Source organism: Salvelinus fontinalis, chromosome 20 (genome assembly GCF_029448725.1).
Source record: "Salvelinus fontinalis isolate EN_2023a chromosome 20, ASM2944872v1, whole genome shotgun sequence".
NCBI lineage: Eukaryota > Metazoa > Chordata > Actinopteri > Salmoniformes > Salmonidae > Salvelinus > Salvelinus fontinalis.
Genome location: NC_074684.1, coordinates 29733871 through 29754882, shown reverse-complemented (window position 1 = coordinate 29754882; position 21012 = coordinate 29733871). Strand labels below are relative to the sequence as shown.

The following is a 21012-nucleotide window of genomic DNA, read 5'->3' as shown; positions in this document are numbered from 1 at the left end:
GTTCAGTAGGTACGATACAGGAGAACACGGTTTGTAATTGAGTGTAACGTGGTGGTTCTGCCTGGAGTTGTCCAATAAGAAATGATTGGTTTCGTTTTCCGTTTTAAAATGTTTTAAACCGTGTGTCCTACTGAACATGACCCTGGTGGTTGAGCAGTCATTCTGAGGTGCTTTTAACAGGATGTGCTTTGGTTCCCCAAACTTGTTGAATGCTTTTTTTTTTTATACTCGTTTTTGTATGCTGAAGAATTGCAACGCCCTCATTCGAAAGCCAATTTCCCCAGTTCGGGAACCAATGCACCACTTGACCACAATATCTATTTCCAACAGTGATGGTGGATTGGTTGATGGCCAGCCATTCAAAAAACAATGTGAGCTGAATATTTGTTTAAACGCTCTAAGGACCTGATTCTTTCTTTGTTTTTTGTAAAAGAGGTTTTTAAATATTCACAAGTTAAGTGGAGGTAGTAACAGTTGTATTGGGTTGTATTACTAAATAACTAACTAGTAACCTATGATTAATTCACTTTAAGATGTACAATGTTTTATGAAAGGCTTGGCTTCTGCCTCTGCAATGTCTGCATGCTTCATGAAGTATATGTCACCACAAGAAAACAATAATCACAAATGACAAGATATTAAATATATGTGAAATGAATACAGTTAGCATACAGTATCGATGAATGCAAGTACAAAGTGCCCACATTACAGTACGTTGAGTTCAGGCCAACACAAAAAAAACTGATGATCTGAAAGTCCTCAAAGCACTGGCCCAAACACCATTTCCTGCTACTCAAATCCACAAACACAAATAATGACACAGATAGTCACACGCAACAAGCCACAAGTCCACAAAACGGCATATCCAAAAACACAAGACAACGGAGTATCACTTCAACAACGAGCAAGACGTGAAAACTCACAAACTCGACACGTACATTCGTACGGAACCCACTCATGTGAAAGAGTAGTACTTGTATTTATTTTTACCTCCACTTCATTCACTAGAGCTATTAGACGGCCCTCTTTCCCTTGACTCTCCAGCTGTAGTTGTTTGTACTCTGTCTCTAGATCTTTTTCTTTTTTCCTTAACATTAGGGTCACAGAGTGTTCCTGCCTAGTGTGGTGGAAGATAGAGAGAATAGTACATGCTTTGTTTCAGGCGGTCAGAGAGGTGCTGCTTATTTGTGGGATTGGGGAGGTGGGGTAGTCCAAACACAAAGAAACATGACATCATCGACAACAAGCGATCTTGGGATTTTTTTGGGGGGAGGGGGGGCATTTTGAAATCCATCTGTACTTTTGTTTGCTTTAAACAAATATTATACTTCACTAATCATTATGTTTTTTTACTATGATTGTTGTTACCGGCTGCAATGAAAATAAAGTTAATAGTACAGCAAATAAAAGAAAGAAAAGCAAGTGTTGGTGAAATTAGGAATGATCTGGAGCAGGGGTTCTCAGGGACCCGTGGAGGTACTGCAGGGGGTCCGCTGTCAGATCTCAGTGTTTTAAAATTACTAACAACAACAGATTAAATTAATTTTGGCCAAGCGATCCAAATAACTTTAGAGGGTGCTATACAATGCAATGTTATTAATCTACAATGTATGTTCTTAACCCTGGGCAACATGGGCCTGGGAGGGTCACAGGTTTATTGGTATCCACAGTACTCCACCAATTATATTTTTTCAACTCAATAGGTCTTGTATTGAATACTTCTCAATACATAAATGCACTGTAATTTCAACTTGAAAACTGCAACATTTTCTATCCGATGCCAAGAGGCAGGCCTTTAAAATGTACCTTCCTACGGCCTGAAACTTGGTTAGTCCGGCCATGCACTACCGACAAAGTCATAGTAAAACTCTTTGTATGATATTTTTTGTGTTTTGATTATGAGGGTCCCTGATGAATTTTCTCCGACCCCAAAAAGTTTGAGAACCACTGATCTGGAACATTGACTCTTACACTGCCTTCAGAGTGTTCACGCTCTTTTCAAAATGTGTTGTGTTACAGCCTGAATTTAAAATGGATTTAATTGAGATTTAATGTTTACAAATTAATACCAAATGAAAAGCTGAAATGTCTTGACTCAGTAAGTATTCAACTCCTTTGTTATGTCAAGTCTAAATCATTCCAGGAGTAAAAATGGGCTTAACAAGTCACATAATAAGTTGCATGGACTCCCTCTATGTGCAATAATAGTGTTGAACATGATTTTTGAATGACTACCTCATCTCTGTACCCCACACATACAATTATCTGTAAGGTCCCTCAGTCAAGCAGTGAATTTCAAACACAGATTCAACCACAAAGACCAGGTAGGTTTTCCAATTCTTTGCAAAGAACGACGCCTATTGGTAGAGGGGTAAAATTCAAAAACAGACAATGAATATCCCTTTGAGCATGGTGAAGTTTGGATGGGGTATCAATATACCCAGTCACTACAAAGATACAGGCGTTCTTCCTAACTCAGTTACTGGAGAGGAAGGAAACCGCTCAGGGATTTCACCATGAAACCAATGGTGACTTTAAAACAGTTACAGAGTTTGGCTGTGATAGAAGAAAACTTGGGATGGATCAAAAACATTGTAATTACTCCACAATACTAACCTAAATGAGAGAGTGAAAAGAAGGAAGCCTGAACAGAACAAAAATATTCCAAAACATGCATCCTGTTAGCAACAAGGCACTAAAGTAATGCCGCAAAGAAATGTGGCAAAGCAATTCACTTTTTATCCTGAATACAAAGTGTTATGTTCGGGGAAAATCCAAAATAACACATTACTGAGTACCACTCTCCCTATTTTCAAGTATAGTGGTGGCTGCATCATGTTATGGGTATGCTTGTAATCGTTAAGGGCTGGGGAGTTTTCAGGATAAAAAAGAAACGTAACAGAGCAATGATCACGGCAAAATCCTAGAGGAAAACCTGTTTCAATCTGCTTTCCACCAGACACTGTGAGATGAATTCACCTTTCAGCAGGACAATAACCTAAAACACAAGGCCAAATCTACACTGGAGTTGCTTACCAAGAAGACAGTGAATGTTCCTGAGTGGCAGAGTTACAGTTTTGATTTAAATATACTTGAAAATCTATGGCAAGACTTGAAAATGGTTGTCTAGCAATAATCAACAACCAATTTCACAGAGCTAAAATAATTTGTTTAATAATAATGGGCAAATGTTGCACAATCCAGGTGTGGAAAGCTCTAACAGACTCACCCAGAAAGACTCACAGCTGTAATCACTGCCAAAGGTGCTTCTACAAAGTATTGACTCAGGGGTGTGAATACTTATGTAAATTAGATTTCTCTATTTCTTTTCAATAAATTTGCAAACATTTCTAAAAACATGTTTTCACTTTGTCATTATGTGTTATTGTGTGTAGACGGGTGAGAAAAAAAAAATGAATCCATTTTGAATTCAGGTTGTAACAACAACAAAATGTGGAATAAGTCAAGGGGTGTGAATACTTTCTGAAGGCACTGTATATAGTGTGCACTACTTTTGACCATAGTCCTATGGGCCCTGGTCAAAAATAGTGAACTACATAGGGAATAGTGTGCCATTTGGGACGCACCTCAATAGCATCTGAGGGTAAAGGTTATTGCGTAACATGCAAGTCATACATTTATATGCATTTGAATACAAAATAATGGCGGAAGGTGAGAGAGTGAGTGCCATACCTGTTTGGTAGACTACTACGAGCTAAGATGGCCGCCTCCTCTAGTTTCTGAGCCTGGAGTTCGGCCAGCTGTTTCTCTATGGAGAGCCTGGCCTCTGTCTCTGCTCTGGTCTTCTTCTCTAGCACGGCGCTGATCTGCTTATCTTTCTGCTTGGTCTTGGTCAGAGACAAGATCCTGAAACACAGAGTCAAACCACAATGTTCTAGACCAGGGATGGGCAACTGCCGCATGCCCCCTTTTGTAGGCCCGAGGCCTGTGGGTACGCAAACTCATGAGCCACTAGTGGTGGCCCCCACCCCCATCAAATTTGCCCATCCCTGTTCTAGACTAAAGGGGGTATTTGGTCTGTATCCTACATGGTACCCTATTCCCTACATAGTGCACTACATTTGACCAGAGTCCTATGGGCCCAATAAGGTGCATTTCGCATGCAGCATTGGTGTATGTGAATCAATACATTCCATTCCCACTAAATTGGTTAGAAGGTTCGAAACGTGAAAAATATTTCAGTAGCACTTCATGTGATTCTCCAAAGCTAAAGTATAATTTCAGCCAGTAGTTTTGAAAGAAGTGCTCACAAGCCAAAACGGGTCCCTGAAAATGTTGCACAATTGGGTACTACGTAATTCATTTCATGTTCCGTCCTGTTTTTTTGGGCAATTTGTAGGAAATGTTTTGAATTCCAATGTGTAAAATATGTTATGAATTTGTAAGAGCTTAAGATCCCGGACTGCATCTTTAACATTGTTAGTTACTTCATTTTAGTATAATCACATTATTGCATCAAGGTACTACACCACATAGCTTACTTGTGCTAACCTGGCTTGAGTACAATACTCAGTGTAATAGTGCCATATGTGGAGGGTGGTGGGGTAGAGGGGGGACATGACATAACATTTCAAACAGAGTGTCAGTGCATATGATAATTATAAACTTTATAAACAGGTGCTTCTACACCTGCATTCTAGCTGTTTGGGGTTTTAGGCTGGGTCTCTGTACAGCACTTCGAGATATTAGCTGATGTACGAAGGGCTATATAAAATAAACTTGATTGATTGATTGATTATTGTCACATCCACTAAAGAGGTGCATGGAAATGTGTTGTTTTACAGTGTAGAATTACGGCACATCTACAGATGTTTCACCTTGTCGGCTCGGGTATTCAAACAACGACCTTTCGTTTACTGGCCCAATGCTCTACCCACTAGGCTACCTGGTTAACCAGCAGGGGGAGCCAAAAACAGTGTATGGCAGACAGACAGGGCAATAGGGTCACGATGCGAGGCAAAACAAAATAGACCATAAAATGCAATGTTATCACTCACTTGCTCTGGAGCAGCTCGTTGTTCTGCCTGAGCAGAGACACCTCGGGCCTCAGGCTGTGCTCGCTGTTGGTCAGGTTGCAGACGTGGCTGCGCAGCTCCTGCTCACCTTGTCTGCTGGCCTGCAGCTCGCCCTTCAGCCTCCTCATCTCCTGCTCCAGCCTGGGAAATGGGGGAGAGGGGGAGGGAGCAGGGGTAGTGGAGAGAAGGAGGTAGAAAGAGAGGGGGAAATAGATAAAGGGAGGTAGAGAGAGAGGGAGTAGAGAGAGAGGGTGGGAGAGAGGGAGGTGGACAGAGAGGGAGGCGGAGAGAGGGAGATGGAGAGATAGGGAGGTGAAGAGAGAGGGAGGTGGAGAGGGAGGGGGAAAGAGATAGAGGGGGAGGTAGAGATAGAGGGGGAGAGAGAGGGAGGTAGAGAGAGAGGTAGAGAATAAGAAGAGACACATCTCTCTGTGTGTCTCCAAAGCCAATGAAATCAAAGTGAATGGCGGCGGAGTATCCCTACTTAGTGATTTGGTCAGCGTGAGGATTTGGCGCGGCGGGGCCCTTGTCTGCGGCGTGCCGATTGGGGCTGACTGTTTTGGCACCGTTCTTCTGCTTCCTATCAGCCCTGCCAGTGGGAGGAGGTGAAGGGATGCTAGCGGCGCCAGGGGACATCCTGCGTGCTTTGGGGGAGGAGGATGAGCTTTTGGCGGCACGGGGGACTTTGCTGCCTTGCTCCTCCTGAGGTAGATTTTCGGTGGTGGCCGAAGACTCAGTCGACCCTCCTGTCGACCTTCCTCCTGTCCCACCGTCGGTGGGGGGGTCTCTGGGTTTGAAGGACGGGGGTGGCTGGGGATTTGAGTCTCCCAGCGTTGTTGCCTCCACACCCCTCTCGGTCCCTCCCTGCTCCACTCCGCTCTGGATCTGGAGGCAGTCCATGGTGAGTCTCTCGTCAGACGCCACAGCACCGTTCTGACACTGGTACTGACTGGACTCAGGTTTAGGCCTCCACTTTGAGTCTGCAGGGCAAAAGAGCTATATTTCAAAGACAATATATAGCTACAGAGTATTGAGCTCACAGTGAGTTCTGCTTCCTACACGCACAGGGATATTAAAGTGGGGCATTAACTAAAAATGTCCTCCTTTGGCATTATATGAGTTCCAAATGGCTCCACTTTCTCTATGTACTGAACTGCCTTACCAGGGCCGAACTAAAGAGTTTAACCTGAAAACAACTGCCTTACCAGGGCCCAACTAAAGAGTTTAACCTGAAAACAACTGCCTTACCGGGGCCCATCCAAAGGGCTTAACCTGAAAACAACTGCCTTACCAGGGCCCAACTAAAGGGTTTAACCTGAAAACAACTGCCTTACCAGGGCCCAACTAAAGGGTTTAACCTGAAAACAACTGCCTTACCAGGGCCCATCCAAAGGGCTTAACCTGAAAACAACTGCCTTACCAGGGCCCAACTAAAGGGTTTAACCTGAAAACAACTGCCTTACCAGGGCCCAACTAAAGGGCTTAACCTGAAAACAACTGCCTTACCAGGGCCCATCCAAAGGGCTTAACCTGAAAACAACTGCCTTACCAGGGCCCAACTAAAGGGTTTAACCTGAAAACAACTGCCTTACCAGGGCCCATCTAAAGGGCTTAACCTGAAAACAACTGCCTTACCAGGGCCCATCCAAAGGGCTTAACCTGAAAACAACTGCCTTACCAGGGCCCAACTAAAGGGTTTAACCTGAAAACAACTGCCTTACCAGGGCCCAACTAAAGGGTTTAACCTGAAAACAACTGCCTTACCAGGGCCCATCTAAAGGGCTTAACCTGAAAACAACTGCCTTACCAGGGCCCAACTAAAGGGTTTAACCTGAAAACAACTGCCTTACCAGGGCCCAACTAAAGGGTTTAACCTGAAAACAACTGCCTTACCAGGGCCCAACTAAAGGGTTTAACCTGAAAACAACTGCCTTACCAGGGCCCAACTAAAGGGTTTAACCTGAAAACAACTGCCTTACCAGGGCCCAACTAAAGAGTTTAACCTGAAAACAACTGCCTTACCAGGGCCCAACTAAAGGGTTTAACCTGAAAACAACTGCCTTACCAGGGCCCAACTAAAGGGTTTAACCTGAAAACAACTGCCTTACCAGGGCCCAACTAAAGGGTTTAACCTGAAAACAACTGCCTTACCAGGGCCCATCCAAAGGGCTTAACCTGAAAACAACTGCCTTACCAGGGCCCAACTAAAGGGCTTAACCTGAAAACAACTGCCTTACCAGGGCCCAACTAAAGGGTTTAACCTGAAAACAACTGCCTTACCAGGGCCCATCTAAAGGGTTTAACCTGAAAACAACTGCCTTACCAGGGCCCATCTAAAGGGTTTAACCTGAAAACAACTGCCTTACCAGGGCCCATCCAAAGGGCTTAACCTGAAAACAACTGCCTTACCAGGGCCCATCCAAAGGGCTTAACCTGAAAACAACTGCCTTACCAGGGCCCATCCAAAGGGCTTAACCTGAAAACAACTGCCTTACCAGGGCCCAACTAAAGGGTTTAACCTGAAAACAACTGCCTTACCATGGCCCATCCAAAGGGTTTAACCTGAAAACAACTGCCTTACCAGGGCCCATCCAAAGGGTTTAACCTGAAAACAACTGCCTTACCAGGGCCCATCCAAAGGGTTTAACCTGAAAACAACTGCCTTACCAGGGCCCAACTAAAGGGTTTAACCTGAAAACAACTGCCTTACCAGGGCCCAACTAAAGGGTTTAACCTGAAAACAACTGCCTTACCAGGGCCCAACTAAAGGGTTTAACCTGAAAACAACTGCCTTACCAGGGCCCAACTAAAGAGTTTAACCTGAAAACAACTGCCTTACCAGGGCCCAACTAAAGAGTTTAACTTGAAAACAACTGCCTTACCAGGGCCCAACTAAAGGGTTTAACCTGAAAACAACTGCCTTACCAGGGCCCAACTAAAGGGCTTAACCTGAAAACAACTGCCTTACCAGGGCCCAACTAAAGGGTTTAACCTGAAAACAACTGCCTTACCAGGGCCCAACTAAAGGGTTTAACCTGAAAACAACTGCCTTACCAGGGCCCAACTAAAGGGTTTAACCTGAAAACAACTGCCTTACCAGGGCCCAACTAAAGGGTTTAACCTGAAAACAACTGCCTTACCAGGGCCCATCCAAAGGGCTTAACCTGAAAACAACTGCCTTACCAGGGCCCATCCAAAGGGCTTAACCTGAAAACAACTGCCTTACCAGGGCCCATCCAAAGGGCTTAACCTGAAAACAACTGCCTTACCAGGGCCCAACTAAAGGGTTTAACCTGAAAACAACTGCCTTACCAGGGCCCATCCAAAGGGCTTAACCTGAAAACAACTGCCTTACCAGGGCCCAACTAAAGGGTTTAACCTGAAAACAACTGCCTTACCAGGGCCCAACTAAAGGGTTTAACCTGAAAACAACTGCCTTACCAGGGCCCAACTAAAGGGTTTAACCTGAAAACAACTGCCTTACCAGGGCCCAACTAAAGAGTTTAACCTGAAAACAACTGCCTTACCAGGGCCCAACTAAAGAGTTTAACCTGAAAACAACTGCCTTACCAGGGCCCAACTAAAGGGTTTAACCTGAAAACAACTGCCTTACCAGGGCCCAACTAAAGGGTTTAACCTGAAAACAACTGCCTTACCAGGGCCCAACTAAAGGGTTTAACCTGAAAACAACTGCCTTACCAGGGCCCAACTAAAGGGTTTAACCTGAAAACAACTGCCTTACCAGGGCCCATCCAAAGGGCTTAACCTGAAAACAACTGCCTTACCAGGGCCCATCCAAAGGGCTTAACCTGAAAACAACTGCCTTACCAGGGCCCAACTAAAGGGTTTAACCTGAAAACAACTGCCTTACCATGGCCCATCCAAAGGGTTTAACCTGAAAACAACTGCCTTACCAGGGCCCATCCAAAGGGTTTAACCTGAAAACAACTGCCTTACCAGGGCCCATTCAAAGGGTTTAACCTGAAAACAACTGCCTTACCAGGGCCCAACTAAAGGGTTTAACCTGAAAACAACTGCCTTACCAGGGCCCAACTAAAGGGTTTAACCTGAAAACAACTGCCTTACCAGGGCCCAACTAAAGGGTTTAACCTGAAAACAACTGCCTTACCAGGGCCCAACTAAAGAGTTTAACCTGAAAACAACTGCCTTACCAGGGCCCAACTAAAGAGTTTAACTTGAAAACAACTGCCTTACCAGGGCCCAACTAAAGGGTTTAACCTGAAAACAACTGCCTTACCAGGGCCCAACTAAAGGGCTTAACCTGAAAACAACTGCCTTACCAGGGCCCAACTAAAGGGTTTAACCTGAAAACAACTGCCTTACCAGGGCCCAACTAAAGGGTTTAACCTGAAAACAACTGCCTTACCAGGGCCCAACTAAAGGGTTTAACCTGAAAACAACTGCCTTACCAGGGCCCAACTAAAGGGTTTAACCTGAAAACAACTGCCTTACCAGGGCCCATCCAAAGGGCTTAACCTGAAAACAACTGCCTTACCAGGGCCCATCCAAAGGGCTTAACCTGAAAACAACTGCCTTACCAGGGCCCATCCAAAGGGCTTAACCTGATAACAACTGCCTTACCAGGGCCCAACTAAAGGGTTTAACCTGAAAACAACTGCCTTACCAGGGCCCATCCAAAGGGCTTAACCTGAAAACAACTGCCTTACCAGGGCCCAACTAAAGGGTTTAACCTGAAAACAACTGCCTTACCAGGGCCCATCCAAAGGGCTTAACCTGAAAACAACTGCCTTACCAGGGCCCAACTAAAGGGTTTAACCTGAAAACAACTGCCTTACCAGGGCCCAACTAAAGAGTTTAACCTGAAAACAACTGCCTTACCAGGGCCCAACTAAAGAGTTTAACCTGAAAACAACTGCCTTACCAGGGCCCAACTAAAGGGTTTAACCTGAAAACAACTGCCTTACCAGGGCCCAACTAAAGGGTTTAACCTGAAAACAACTGCCTTACCAGGGCCCAACTAAAGGGTTTAACCTGAAAACAACTGCCTTACCAGGGCCCAACTAAAGGGTTTAACCTGAAAACAACTGCCTTACCAGGGCCCAACTAAAGGGTTTAACCTGAAAACAACTGCCTTACCAGGGCCCAACTAAAGGGTTTAACCTGAAAACAACTGCCTTACCAGGGCCCAACTAAAGAGTTTAACCTGAAAACAACTGCCTTACCAGGGCCCAACTAAAGGGTTTAACCTGAAAACAACTGCCTTACCAGGGCCCAACTAAAGGGTTTAACCTGAAAACAACTGCCTTACCAGGGCCCATCCAAAGGGCTTAACCTGAAAACAACTGCCTTACCAGGGCCCATCCAAAGGGCTTAACCTGAAAACAACTGCCTTACCAGGGCCCATCCAAAGGGCTTAACCTGAAAACAACTGCCTTACCAGGGCCCAACTAAAGGGTTTAACCTGAAAACAACTGCCTTACCAGGGCCCATCCAAAGGGCTTAACCTGAAAACAACTGCCTTACCAGGGCCCATCCAAAGGGCTTAACCTGAAAACAACTGCCTTACCAGGGCCCATCCAAAGGGCTTAACCTGAAAACAACTGCCTTACCAGGGCCCATCCAAAGGGCTTAACCTGAAAACAACTGCCTTACCAGGGCCCAACTAAAGGGCTTAACCTGAAAACAACTGCCTTACCAGGGCCCAACTAAAGGGTTTAACCTGAAAACAACTGCCTTACCAGGGCCCAACTAAAGGGTTTAACCTGAAAACAACTGCCTTACCAGGGCCCAACTAAAGGGTTTAACCTGAAAACAACTGCCTTACCAGGGCCCAACTAAAGGGTTTAACCTGAAAACAACTGCCTTACCAGGGCCCATCCAAAGGGCTTAACCTGAAAACAACTGCCTTACCAGGGCCCATCCAAAGGGCTTAACCTGAAAACAACTGCCTTACCAGGGCCCATCCAAAGGGCTTAACCTGAAAACAACTGCCTTACCAGGGCCCAACTAAAGGGTTTAACCTGAAAACAACTGCCTTACCAGGGCCCATCCAAAGGGCTTAACCTGAAAACAACTGCCTTACCAGGGCCCAACTAAAGGGTTTAACCTGAAAACAACTGCCTTACCAGGGCCCAACTAAAGGGTTTAACCTGAAAACAACTGCCTTACCAGGGCCCAACTAAAGGGTTTAACCTGAAAACAACTGCCTTACCAGGGCCCAACTAAAGAGTTTAACCTGAAAACAACTGCCTTACCAGGGCCCAACTAAAGAGTTTAACCTGAAAACAACTGCCTTACCAGGGCCCAACTAAAGGGTTTAACCTGAAAACAACTGCCTTACCAGGGCCCAACTAAAGGGTTTAACCTGAAAACAACTGCCTTACCAGGGCCCAACTAAAGGGTTTAACCTGAAAACAACTGCCTTACCAGGGCCCAACTAAAGGGTTTAACCTGAAAACAACTGCCTTACCAGGGCCCATCCAAAGGGCTTAACCTGAAAACAACTGCCTTACCAGGGCCCATCCAAAGGGCTTAACCTGAAAACAACTGCCTTACCAGGGCCCAACTAAAGGGTTTAACCTGAAAACAACTGCCTTACCATGGCCCATCCAAAGGGTTTAACCTGAAAACAACTGCCTTACCAGGGCCCATCCAAAGGGTTTAACCTGAAAACAACTGCCTTACCAGGGCCCATCTCAAAGGGTTTAACCTGAAAACAACTGCCTTACCAGGGCCCAACTAAAGGGTTTAACCTGAAAACAACTGCCTTACCAGGGCCCAACTAAAGGGTTTAACCTGAAAACAACTGCCTTACCAGGGCCCAACTAAAGGGTTTAACCTGAAAACAACTGCCTTACCAGGGCCCAACTAAAGAGTTTAACCTGAAAACAACTGCCTTACCAGGGCCCAACTAAAGAGTTTAACTTGAAAACAACTGCCTTACCAGGGCCCAACTAAAGGGTTTAACCTGAAAACAACTGCCTTACCAGGGCCCAACTAAAGGGCTTAACCTGAAAACAACTGCCTTACCAGGGCCCAACTAAAGGGTTTAACCTGAAAACAACTGCCTTACCAGGGCCCAACTAAAGGGTTTAACCTGAAAACAACTGCCTTACCAGGGCCCAACTAAAGGGTTTAACCTGAAAACAACTGCCTTACCAGGGCCCAACTAAAGGGTTTAACCTGAAAACAACTGCCTTACCAGGGCCCATCCAAAGGGCTTAACCTGAAAACAACTGCCTTACCAGGGCCCATCCAAAGGGCTTAACCTGAAAACAACTGCCTTACCAGGGCCCATCCAAAGGGCTTAACCTGAAAACAACTGCCTTACCAGGGCCCAACTAAAGGGTTTAACCTGAAAACAACTGCCTTACCAGGGCCCATCCAAAGGGCTTAACCTGAAAACAACTGCCTTACCAGGGCCCAACTAAAGGGTTTAACCTGAAAACAACTGCCTTACCAGGGCCCATCCAAAGGGCTTAACCTGAAAACAACTGCCTTACCAGGGCCCAACTAAAGGGTTTAACCTGAAAACAACTGCCTTACCAGGGCCCAACTAAAGAGTTTAACCTGAAAACAACTGCCTTACCAGGGCCCAACTAAAGAGTTTAACCTGAAAACAACTGCCTTACCAGGGCCCAACTAAAGGGTTTAACCTGAAAACAACTGCCTTACCAGGGCCCAACTAAAGGGTTTAACCTGAAAACAACTGCCTTACCAGGGCCCAACTAAAGGGTTTAACCTGAAAACAACTGCCTTACCAGGGCCCAACTAAAGGGTTTAACCTGAAAACAACTGCCTTACCAGGGCCCAACTAAAGGGTTTAACCTGAAAACAACTGCCTTACCAGGGCCCAACTAAAGGGTTTAACCTGAAAACAACTGCCTTACCAGGGCCCAACTAAAGAGTTTAACCTGAAAACAACTGCCTTACCAGGGCCCAACTAAAGGGTTTAACCTGAAAACAACTGCCTTACCAGGGCCCAACTAAAGGGTTTAACCTGAAAACAACTGCCTTACCAGGGCCCATCCAAAGGGCTTAACCTGAAAACAACTGCCTTACCAGGGCCCATCCAAAGGGCTTAACCTGAAAACAACTGCCTTACCAGGGCCCATCCAAAGGGCTTAACCTGAAAACAACTGCCTTACCAGGGCCCAACTAAAGGGTTTAACCTGAAAACAACTGCCTTACCAGGGCCCATCCAAAGGGCTTAACCTGAAAACAACTGCCTTACCAGGGCCCATCCAAAGGGCTTAACCTGAAAACAACTGCCTTACCAGGGCCCATCCAAAGGGCTTAACCTGAAAACAACTGCCTTACCAGGGCCCATCCAAAGGGCTTAACCTGAAAACAACTGCCTTACCAGGGCCCAACTAAAGGGTTTAACCTGAAAACAACTGCCTTACCAGGGCCCAACTAAAGGGCTTAACCTGAAAACAACTGCCTTACCAGGGCCCATCCAAAGGGCTTAACCTGAAAACAACTGCCTTACCAGGGCCCAACTAAAGGGTTTAACCTGAAAACAACTGCCTTACCAGGGCCCATCTAAAGGGCTTAACCTGAAAACAACTGCCTTACCAGGGCCCATCCAAAGGGCTTAACCTGAAAACAACTGCCTTACCAGGGCCCAACTAAAGGGTTTAACCTGAAAACAACTGCCTTACCAGGGCCCAACTAAAGGGTTTAACCTGAAAACAACTGCCTTACCAGGGCCCATCTAAAGGGCTTAACCTGAAAACAACTGCCTTACCAGGGCCCAACTAAAGGGTTTAACCTGAAAACAACTGCCTTACCAGGGCCCAACTAAAGGGTTTAACCTGAAAACAACTGCCTTACCAGGGCCCAACTAAAGGGTTTAACCTGAAAACAACTGCCTTACCAGGGCCCAACTAAAGGGTTTAACCTGAAAACAACTGCCTTACCAGGGCCCAACTAAAGGGTTTAACCTGAAAACAACTGCCTTACCAGGGCCCATCCAAAGGGCTTAACCTGAAAACAACTGCCTTACCAGGGCCCAACTAAAGGGCTTAACCTGAAAACAACTGCCTTACCAGGGCCCAACTAAAGGGTTTAACCTGAAAACAACTGCCTTACCAGGGCCCATCTAAAGGGTTTAACCTGAAAACAACTGCCTTACCAGGGCCCATCTAAAGGGTTTAACCTGAAAACAACTGCCTTACCAGGGCCCATCCAAAGGGCTTAACCTGAAAACAACTGCCTTACCAGGGCCCATCCAAAGGGCTTAACCTGAAAACAACTGCCTTACCAGGGCCCATCCAAAGGGCTTAACCTGAAAACAACTGCCTTACCAGGGCCCAACTAAAGGGTTTAACCTGAAAACAACTGCCTTACCAGGGCCCATCCAAAGGGTTTAACCTGAAAACAACTGCCTTACCAGGGCCCATCCAAAGGGTTTAACCTGAAAACAACTGCCTTACCAGGGCCCATCCAAAGGGTTTAACCTGAAAACAACTGCCTTACCAGGGCCCAACTAAAGGGTTTAACCTGAAAACAACTGCCTTACCAGGGCCCAACTAAAGGGTTTAACCTGAAAACAACTGCCTTACCAGGGCCCAACTAAAGGGTTTAACCTGAAAACAACTGCCTTACCAGGGCCCAACTAAAGAGTTTAACCTGAAAACAACTGCCTTACCAGGGCCCAACTAAAGAGTTTAACTTGAAAACAACTGCCTTACCAGGGCCCAACTAAAGGGTTTAACCTGAAAACAACTGCCTTACCAGGGCCCAACTAAAGGGCTTAACCTGAAAACAACTGCCTTACCAGGGCCCAACTAAAGGGTTTAACCTGAAAACAACTGCCTTACCAGGGCCCAACTAAAGGGTTTAACCTGAAAACAACTGCCTTACCAGGGCCCAACTAAAGGGTTTAACCTGAAAACAACTGCCTTACCAGGGCCCAACTAAAGGGTTTAACCTGAAAACAACTGCCTTACCAGGGCCCATCCAAAGGGCTTAACCTGAAAACAACTGCCTTACCAGGGCCCATCCAAAGGGCTTAACCTGAAAACAACTGCCTTACCAGGGCCCATCCAAAGGGCTTAACCTGAAAACAACTGCCTTACCAGGGCCCAACTAAAGGGTTTAACCTGAAAACAACTGCCTTACCAGGGCCCATCCAAAGGGCTTAACCTGAAAACAACTGCCTTACCAGGGCCCAACTAAAGGGTTTAACCTGAAAACAACTGCCTTACCAGGGCCCATCCAAAGGGCTTAACCTGAAAACAACTGCCTTACCAGGGCCCAACTAAAGGGTTTAACCTGAAAACAACTGCCTTACCAGGGCCCAACTAAAGAGTTTAACCTGAAAACAACTGCCTTACCAGGGCCCAACTAAAGAGTTTAACCTGAAAACAACTGCCTTACCAGGGCCCAACTAAAGGGTTTAACCTGAAAACAACTGCCTTACCAGGGCCCAACTAAAGGGTTTAACCTGAAAACAACTGCCTTACCAGGGCCCAACTAAAGGGTTTAACCTGAAAACAACTGCCTTACCAGGGCCCAACTAAAGAGTTTAACCTGAAAACAACTGCCTTACCAGGGCCCAACTAAAGGGTTTAACCTGAAAACAACTGCCTTACCAGGGCCCAACTAAAGGGTTTAACCTGAAAACAACTGCCTTACCAGGGCCCATCCAAAGGGCTTAACCTGAAAACAACTGCCTTACCAGGGCCCATCCAAAGGGCTTAACCTGAAAACAACTGCCTTACCAGGGCCCATCCAAAGGGCTTAACCTGAAAACAACTGCCTTACCAGGGCCCAACTAAAGGGTTTAACCTGAAAACAACTGCCTTACCAGGGCCCATCCAAAGGGCTTAACCTGAAAACAACTGCCTTACCAGGGCCCATCCAAAGGGCTTAACCTGAAAACAACTGCCTTACCAGGGCCCATCCAAAGGGCTTAACCTGAAAACAACTGCCTTACCAGGGCCCAACTAAAGGGTTTAACCTGAAAACAACTGCCTTACCAGGGCCCATCCAAAGGGCTTAACCTGAAAACAACTGCCTTACCAGGGCCCAACTAAAGGGTTTAACCTGAAAACAACTGCCTTACCAGGGCCCAACTAAAGGGCTTAACCTGAAAACAACTGCCTTACCAGGGCCCAACTAAAGGGTTTAACCTGAAAACAACTGCCTTACCAGGGCCCAACTAAAGGGTTTAACCTGAAAACAACTGCCTTACCAGGGCCCAACTAAAGGGTTTAACCTGAAAACAACTGCCTTACCAGGGCCCAACTAAAGGGTTTAACCTGAAAACAACTGCCTTACCAGGGCCCATCCAAAGGGCTTAACCTGAAAACAACTGCCTTACCAGGGCCCATCCAAAGGGCTTAACCTGAAAACAACTGCCTTACCAGGGCCCATCCAAAGGGCTTAACCTGAAAACAACTGCCTTACCAGGGCCCAACTAAAGGGTTTAACCTGAAAACAACTGCCTTACCAGGGCCCATCCAAAGGGCTTAACCTGAAAACAACTGCCTTACCAGGGCCCAACTAAAGGGTTTAACCTGAAAACAACTGCCTTACCAGGGCCCATCCAAAGGGCTTAACCTGAAAACAACTGCCTTACCAGGGCCCAACTAAAGGGTTTAACCTGAAAACAACTGCCTTACCAGGGCCCAACTAAAGAGTTTAACCTGAAAACAACTGCCTTACCAGGGCCCAACTAAAGAGTTTAACCTGAAAACAACTGCCTTACCAGGGCCCAACTAAAGGGTTTAACCTGAAAACAACTGCCTTACCAGGGCCCAACTAAAGGGTTTAACCTGAAAACAACTGCCTTACCAGGGCCCAACTAAAGGGTTTAACCTGAAAACAACTGCCTTACCAGGGCCCAACTAAAGAGTTTAACCTGAAAACAACTGCCTTACCAGGGCCCAACTAAAGGGTTTAACCTGAAAACAACTGCCTTACCAGGGCCCAACTAAAGGGTTTAACCTGAAAACAACTGCCTTACCAGGGCCCATCCAAAGGGCTTAACCTGAAAACAACTGCCTTACCAGGGCCCATCCAAAGGGCTTAACCTGAAAACAACTGCCTTACCAGGGCCCATCCAAAGGGCTTAACCTGAAAACAACTGCCTTACCAGGGCCCAACTAAAGGGTTTAACCTGAAAACAACTGCCTTACCAGGGCCCATCCAAAGGGCTTAACCTGAAAACAACTGCCTTACCAGGGCCCATCCAAAGGGCTTAACCTGAAAACAACTGCCTTACCAGGGCCCATCCAAAGGGCTTAACCTGAAAACAACTGCCTTACCAGGGCCCAACTAAAGGGTTTAACCTGAAAACAACTGCCTTACCAGGGCCCATCCAAAGGGCTTAACCTGAAAACAACTGCCTTACCAGGGCCCAACTAAAGGGTTTAACCTGAAAACAACTGCCTTACCAGGGCCCATCCAAAGGGCTTAACCTGAAAACAACTGCCTTACCAGGGCCCATCCAAAGGGCTTAACCTGAAAACAACTGCCTTACCAGGGCCCATCCAAAGGGCTTAACCTGAAAACAACTGCCTTACCAGGGCCCAACTAAAGGGTTTAACCTGAAAACAACTGCCTTACCAGGGCCCATCCAAAGGGCTTAACCTGAAAACAACTGCCTTACCAGGGCCCATCCAAAGGGCTTAACCTGAAAACAACTGCCTTACCAGGGCCCAACTAAAGGGTTTAACCTGAAAACAACTGCCTTACCAGGGCCCATCCAAAGGGCTTAACCTGAAAACAACTGCCTTACCAGGGCCCATCCAAAGGGCTTAACCTGAAAACAACTGCCTTACCAGGGCCCATCCAAAGGGCTTAACCTGAAAACAACTGCCTTACCAGGGCCCAACTAAAGGGTTTAACCTGAAAACAACTGCCTTACCAGGGCCCAACTAAAGGGCTTAACCTGAAAACAACTGCCTTACCAGGGCCCAACTAAAGGGTTTAACCTGAAAACAACTGCCTTACCAGGGCCCAACTAAAGGGTTTAACCTGAAAACAACTGCCTTACCAGGGCCCAACTAAAGGGTTTAACCTGAAAACAACTGCCTTACCAGGGCCCAACTAAAGGGTTTAACCTGAAAACAACTGCCTTACCAGGGCCCATCCAAAGGGCTTAACCTGAAAACAACTGCCTTACCAGGGCCCATCCAAAGGGCTTAACCTGAAAACAACTGCCTTACCAGGGCCCATCCAAAGGGCTTAACCTGAAAACAACTGCCTTACCAGGGCCCAACTAAAGGGTTTAACCTGAAAACAACTGCCTTACCAGGGCCCATCCAAAGGGCTTAACCTGAAAACAACTGCCTTACCAGGGCCCAACTAAAGGGTTTAACCTGAAAACAACTGCCTTACCAGGGCCCATCCAAAGGGCTTAACCTGAAAACAACTGCCTTACCAGGGCCCAACTAAAGGGTTTAACCTGAAAACAACTGCCTTACCAGGGCCCAACTAAAGAGTTTAACCTGAAAACAACTGCCTTACCAGGGCCCAACTAAAGAGTTTAACCTGAAAACAACTGCCTTACCAGGGCCCAACTAAAGGGTTTAACCTGAAAACAACTGCCTTACCAGGGCCCAACTAAAGGGTTTAACCTGAAAACAACTGCCTTACCAGGGCCCAACTAAAGGGTTTAACCTGAAAACAACTGCCTTACCAGGGCCCAACTAAAGAGTTTAACCTGAAAACAACTGCCTTACCAGGGCCCAACTAAAGGGTTTAACCTGAAAACAACTGCCTTACCAGGGCCCAACTAAAGGGTTTAACCTGAAAACAACTGCCTTACCAGGGCCCATCCAAAGGGCTTAACCTGAAAACAACTGCCTTACCAGGGCCCATCCAAAGGGCTTAACCTGAAAACAACTGCCTTACCAGGGCCCATCCAAAGGGCTTAACCTGAAAACAACTGCCTTACCAGGGCCCAACTAAAGGGTTTAACCTGAAAACAACTGCCTTACCAGGGCCCATCCAAAGGGCTTAACCTGAAAACAACTGCCTTACCAGGGCCCATCCAAAGGGCTTAACCTGAAAACAACTGCCTTACCAGGGCCCATCCAAAGGGCTTAACCTGAAAACAACTGCCTTACCAGGGCCCAACTAAAGGGTTTAACCTGAAAACAACTGCCTTACCAGGGCCCATCCAAAGGGCTTAACCTGAAAACAACTGCCTTACCAGGGCCCAACTAAAGGGTTTAACCTGAAAACAACTGCCTTACCAGGGCCCAACTAAAGGGCTTAACCTGAAAACAACTGCCTTACCAGGGCCCAACTAAAGGGTTTAACCTGAAAACAACTGCCTTACCAGGGCCCAACTAAAGGGTTTAACCTGAAAACAACTGCCTTACCAGGGCCCATCCAAAGGGCTTAACCTGAAAACAACTGCCTTACCAGGGCCCATCCAAAGGGCTTAACCTGAAAACAACTGCCTTACCAGGGCCCATCCAAAGGGCTTAACCTGAAAACAACTGCCTTACCAGGGCCCAACTAAAGGGTTTAACCTGAAAACAACTGCCTTACCAGGGCCCATCCAAAGGGCTTAACCTGAAAACAACTGCCTTACCAGGGCCCAACTAAAGGGTTTAACCTGAAAACAACTGCCTTACCAGGGCCCATCCAAAGGGCTTAACCTGAAAACAACTGCCTTACCAGGGCCCAACTAAAGGGTTTAACCTGAAAACAACTGCCTTACCAGGGCCCAACTAAAGAGTTTAACCTGAAAACAACTGCCTTACCAGGGCCCAACTAAAGAGTTTAACCTGAAAACAACTGCCTTACCAGGGCCCAACTAAAGGGTTTAACCTGAAAACAACTGCCTTACCAGGGCCCAACTAAAGGGTTTAACCTGAAAACAACTGCCTTACCAGGGCCCAACTAAAGGGTTTAACCTGAAAACAACTGCCTTACCAGGGCCCAACTAAAGAGTTTAACCTGAAAACAACTGCCTTACCAGGGCCCAACTAAAGGGTTTAACCTGAAAACAACTGCCTTACCAGGGCCCAACTAAAGGGTTTAACCTGAAAACAACTGCCTTACCAGGGCCCATCCAAAGGGCTTAACCTGAAAACAACTGCCTTACCAGGGCCCATCCAAAGGGCTTAACCTGAAAACAACTGCCTTACCAGGGCCCAACTAAAGGGTTTAACCTGAAAACAACTGCCTTACCAGGGCCCATCCAAAGGGCTTAACCTGAAAACAACTGCCTTACCAGGGCCCATCCAAAGGGCTTAACCTGAAAACAACTGCCTTACCAGGGCCCATCCAAAGGGCTTAACCTGAAAACAACTGCCTTACCAGGGCCCAACTAAAGGGTTTAACCTGAAAACAACTGCCTTACCAGGGCCCATCCAAAGGGCTTAACCTGAAAACAACTGCCTTACCAGGGCCCAACTAAAGGGTTTAACCTGAAAACAACTGCCTTACCAGGGCCCATCCAAAGGGCTTAACCTGAAAACAACTGCCTTACCAGGGCCCATCCAAAGGGCTTAACCTGAAAACAACTGCCTTACCAGGGCCCATCCAAAGGGCTTAACCTGAAAACAACTGCCTTACCAGGGCCCAACTAAAGGGTTTAACCTGAAAACAACTGCCTTACCAGGGCCCATCCAAAGGGCTTAACCTGAAAACAACTGCCTTACCAGGGCCCATCCAAAGGGCTTAACCTGAAAACAACTGCCTTACCAGGGCCCAACTAAAGGGTTTAACCTGAAAACAACTGCCTTACCAGGGCCCATCCAAAGGGCTTAACCTGAAAACAACTGCCTTACCAGGGCCCATCCAAAGGGCTTAACCTGAAAACAACTGCCTTACCAGGGCCCATCCAAAGGGCTTAACCTGAAAACAACTGCCTTACCAGGGCCCAACTAAAGGGTTTAACCTGAAAACAACTGCCTTACCAGGGCCCAACTAAAGGGCTTAACCTGAAAACAACTGCCTTACCAGGGCCCAACTAAAGGGTTTAACCTGAAAACAACTGCCTTACCAGGGCCCAACTAAAGGGTTT

The 21012-nt window shown here is 46.5% G+C and overlaps 1 protein-coding gene across 1 annotated transcript in view; it reads right to left on the bottom strand.

The window, feature by feature from the left end:
- si:dkey-12h9.6 (macoilin) overlaps window positions 1-21012 on the bottom strand; it is a 34146-nt gene that overhangs the window by 3423 nt on the left and 9711 nt on the right. The window contains exons 6-9 of the mRNA XM_055873141.1: window positions 5521-6016; window positions 5019-5177; window positions 3694-3867; window positions 991-1117 (exon numbers count right to left, since the gene is read on the bottom strand). Coding sequence (XP_055729116.1) covers window positions 991-1117; window positions 3694-3867; window positions 5019-5177; window positions 5521-6016 — 956 coding nt within the window. The remainder of the gene's footprint in view (window positions 1-990; window positions 1118-3693; window positions 3868-5018; window positions 5178-5520; window positions 6017-21012) is intronic.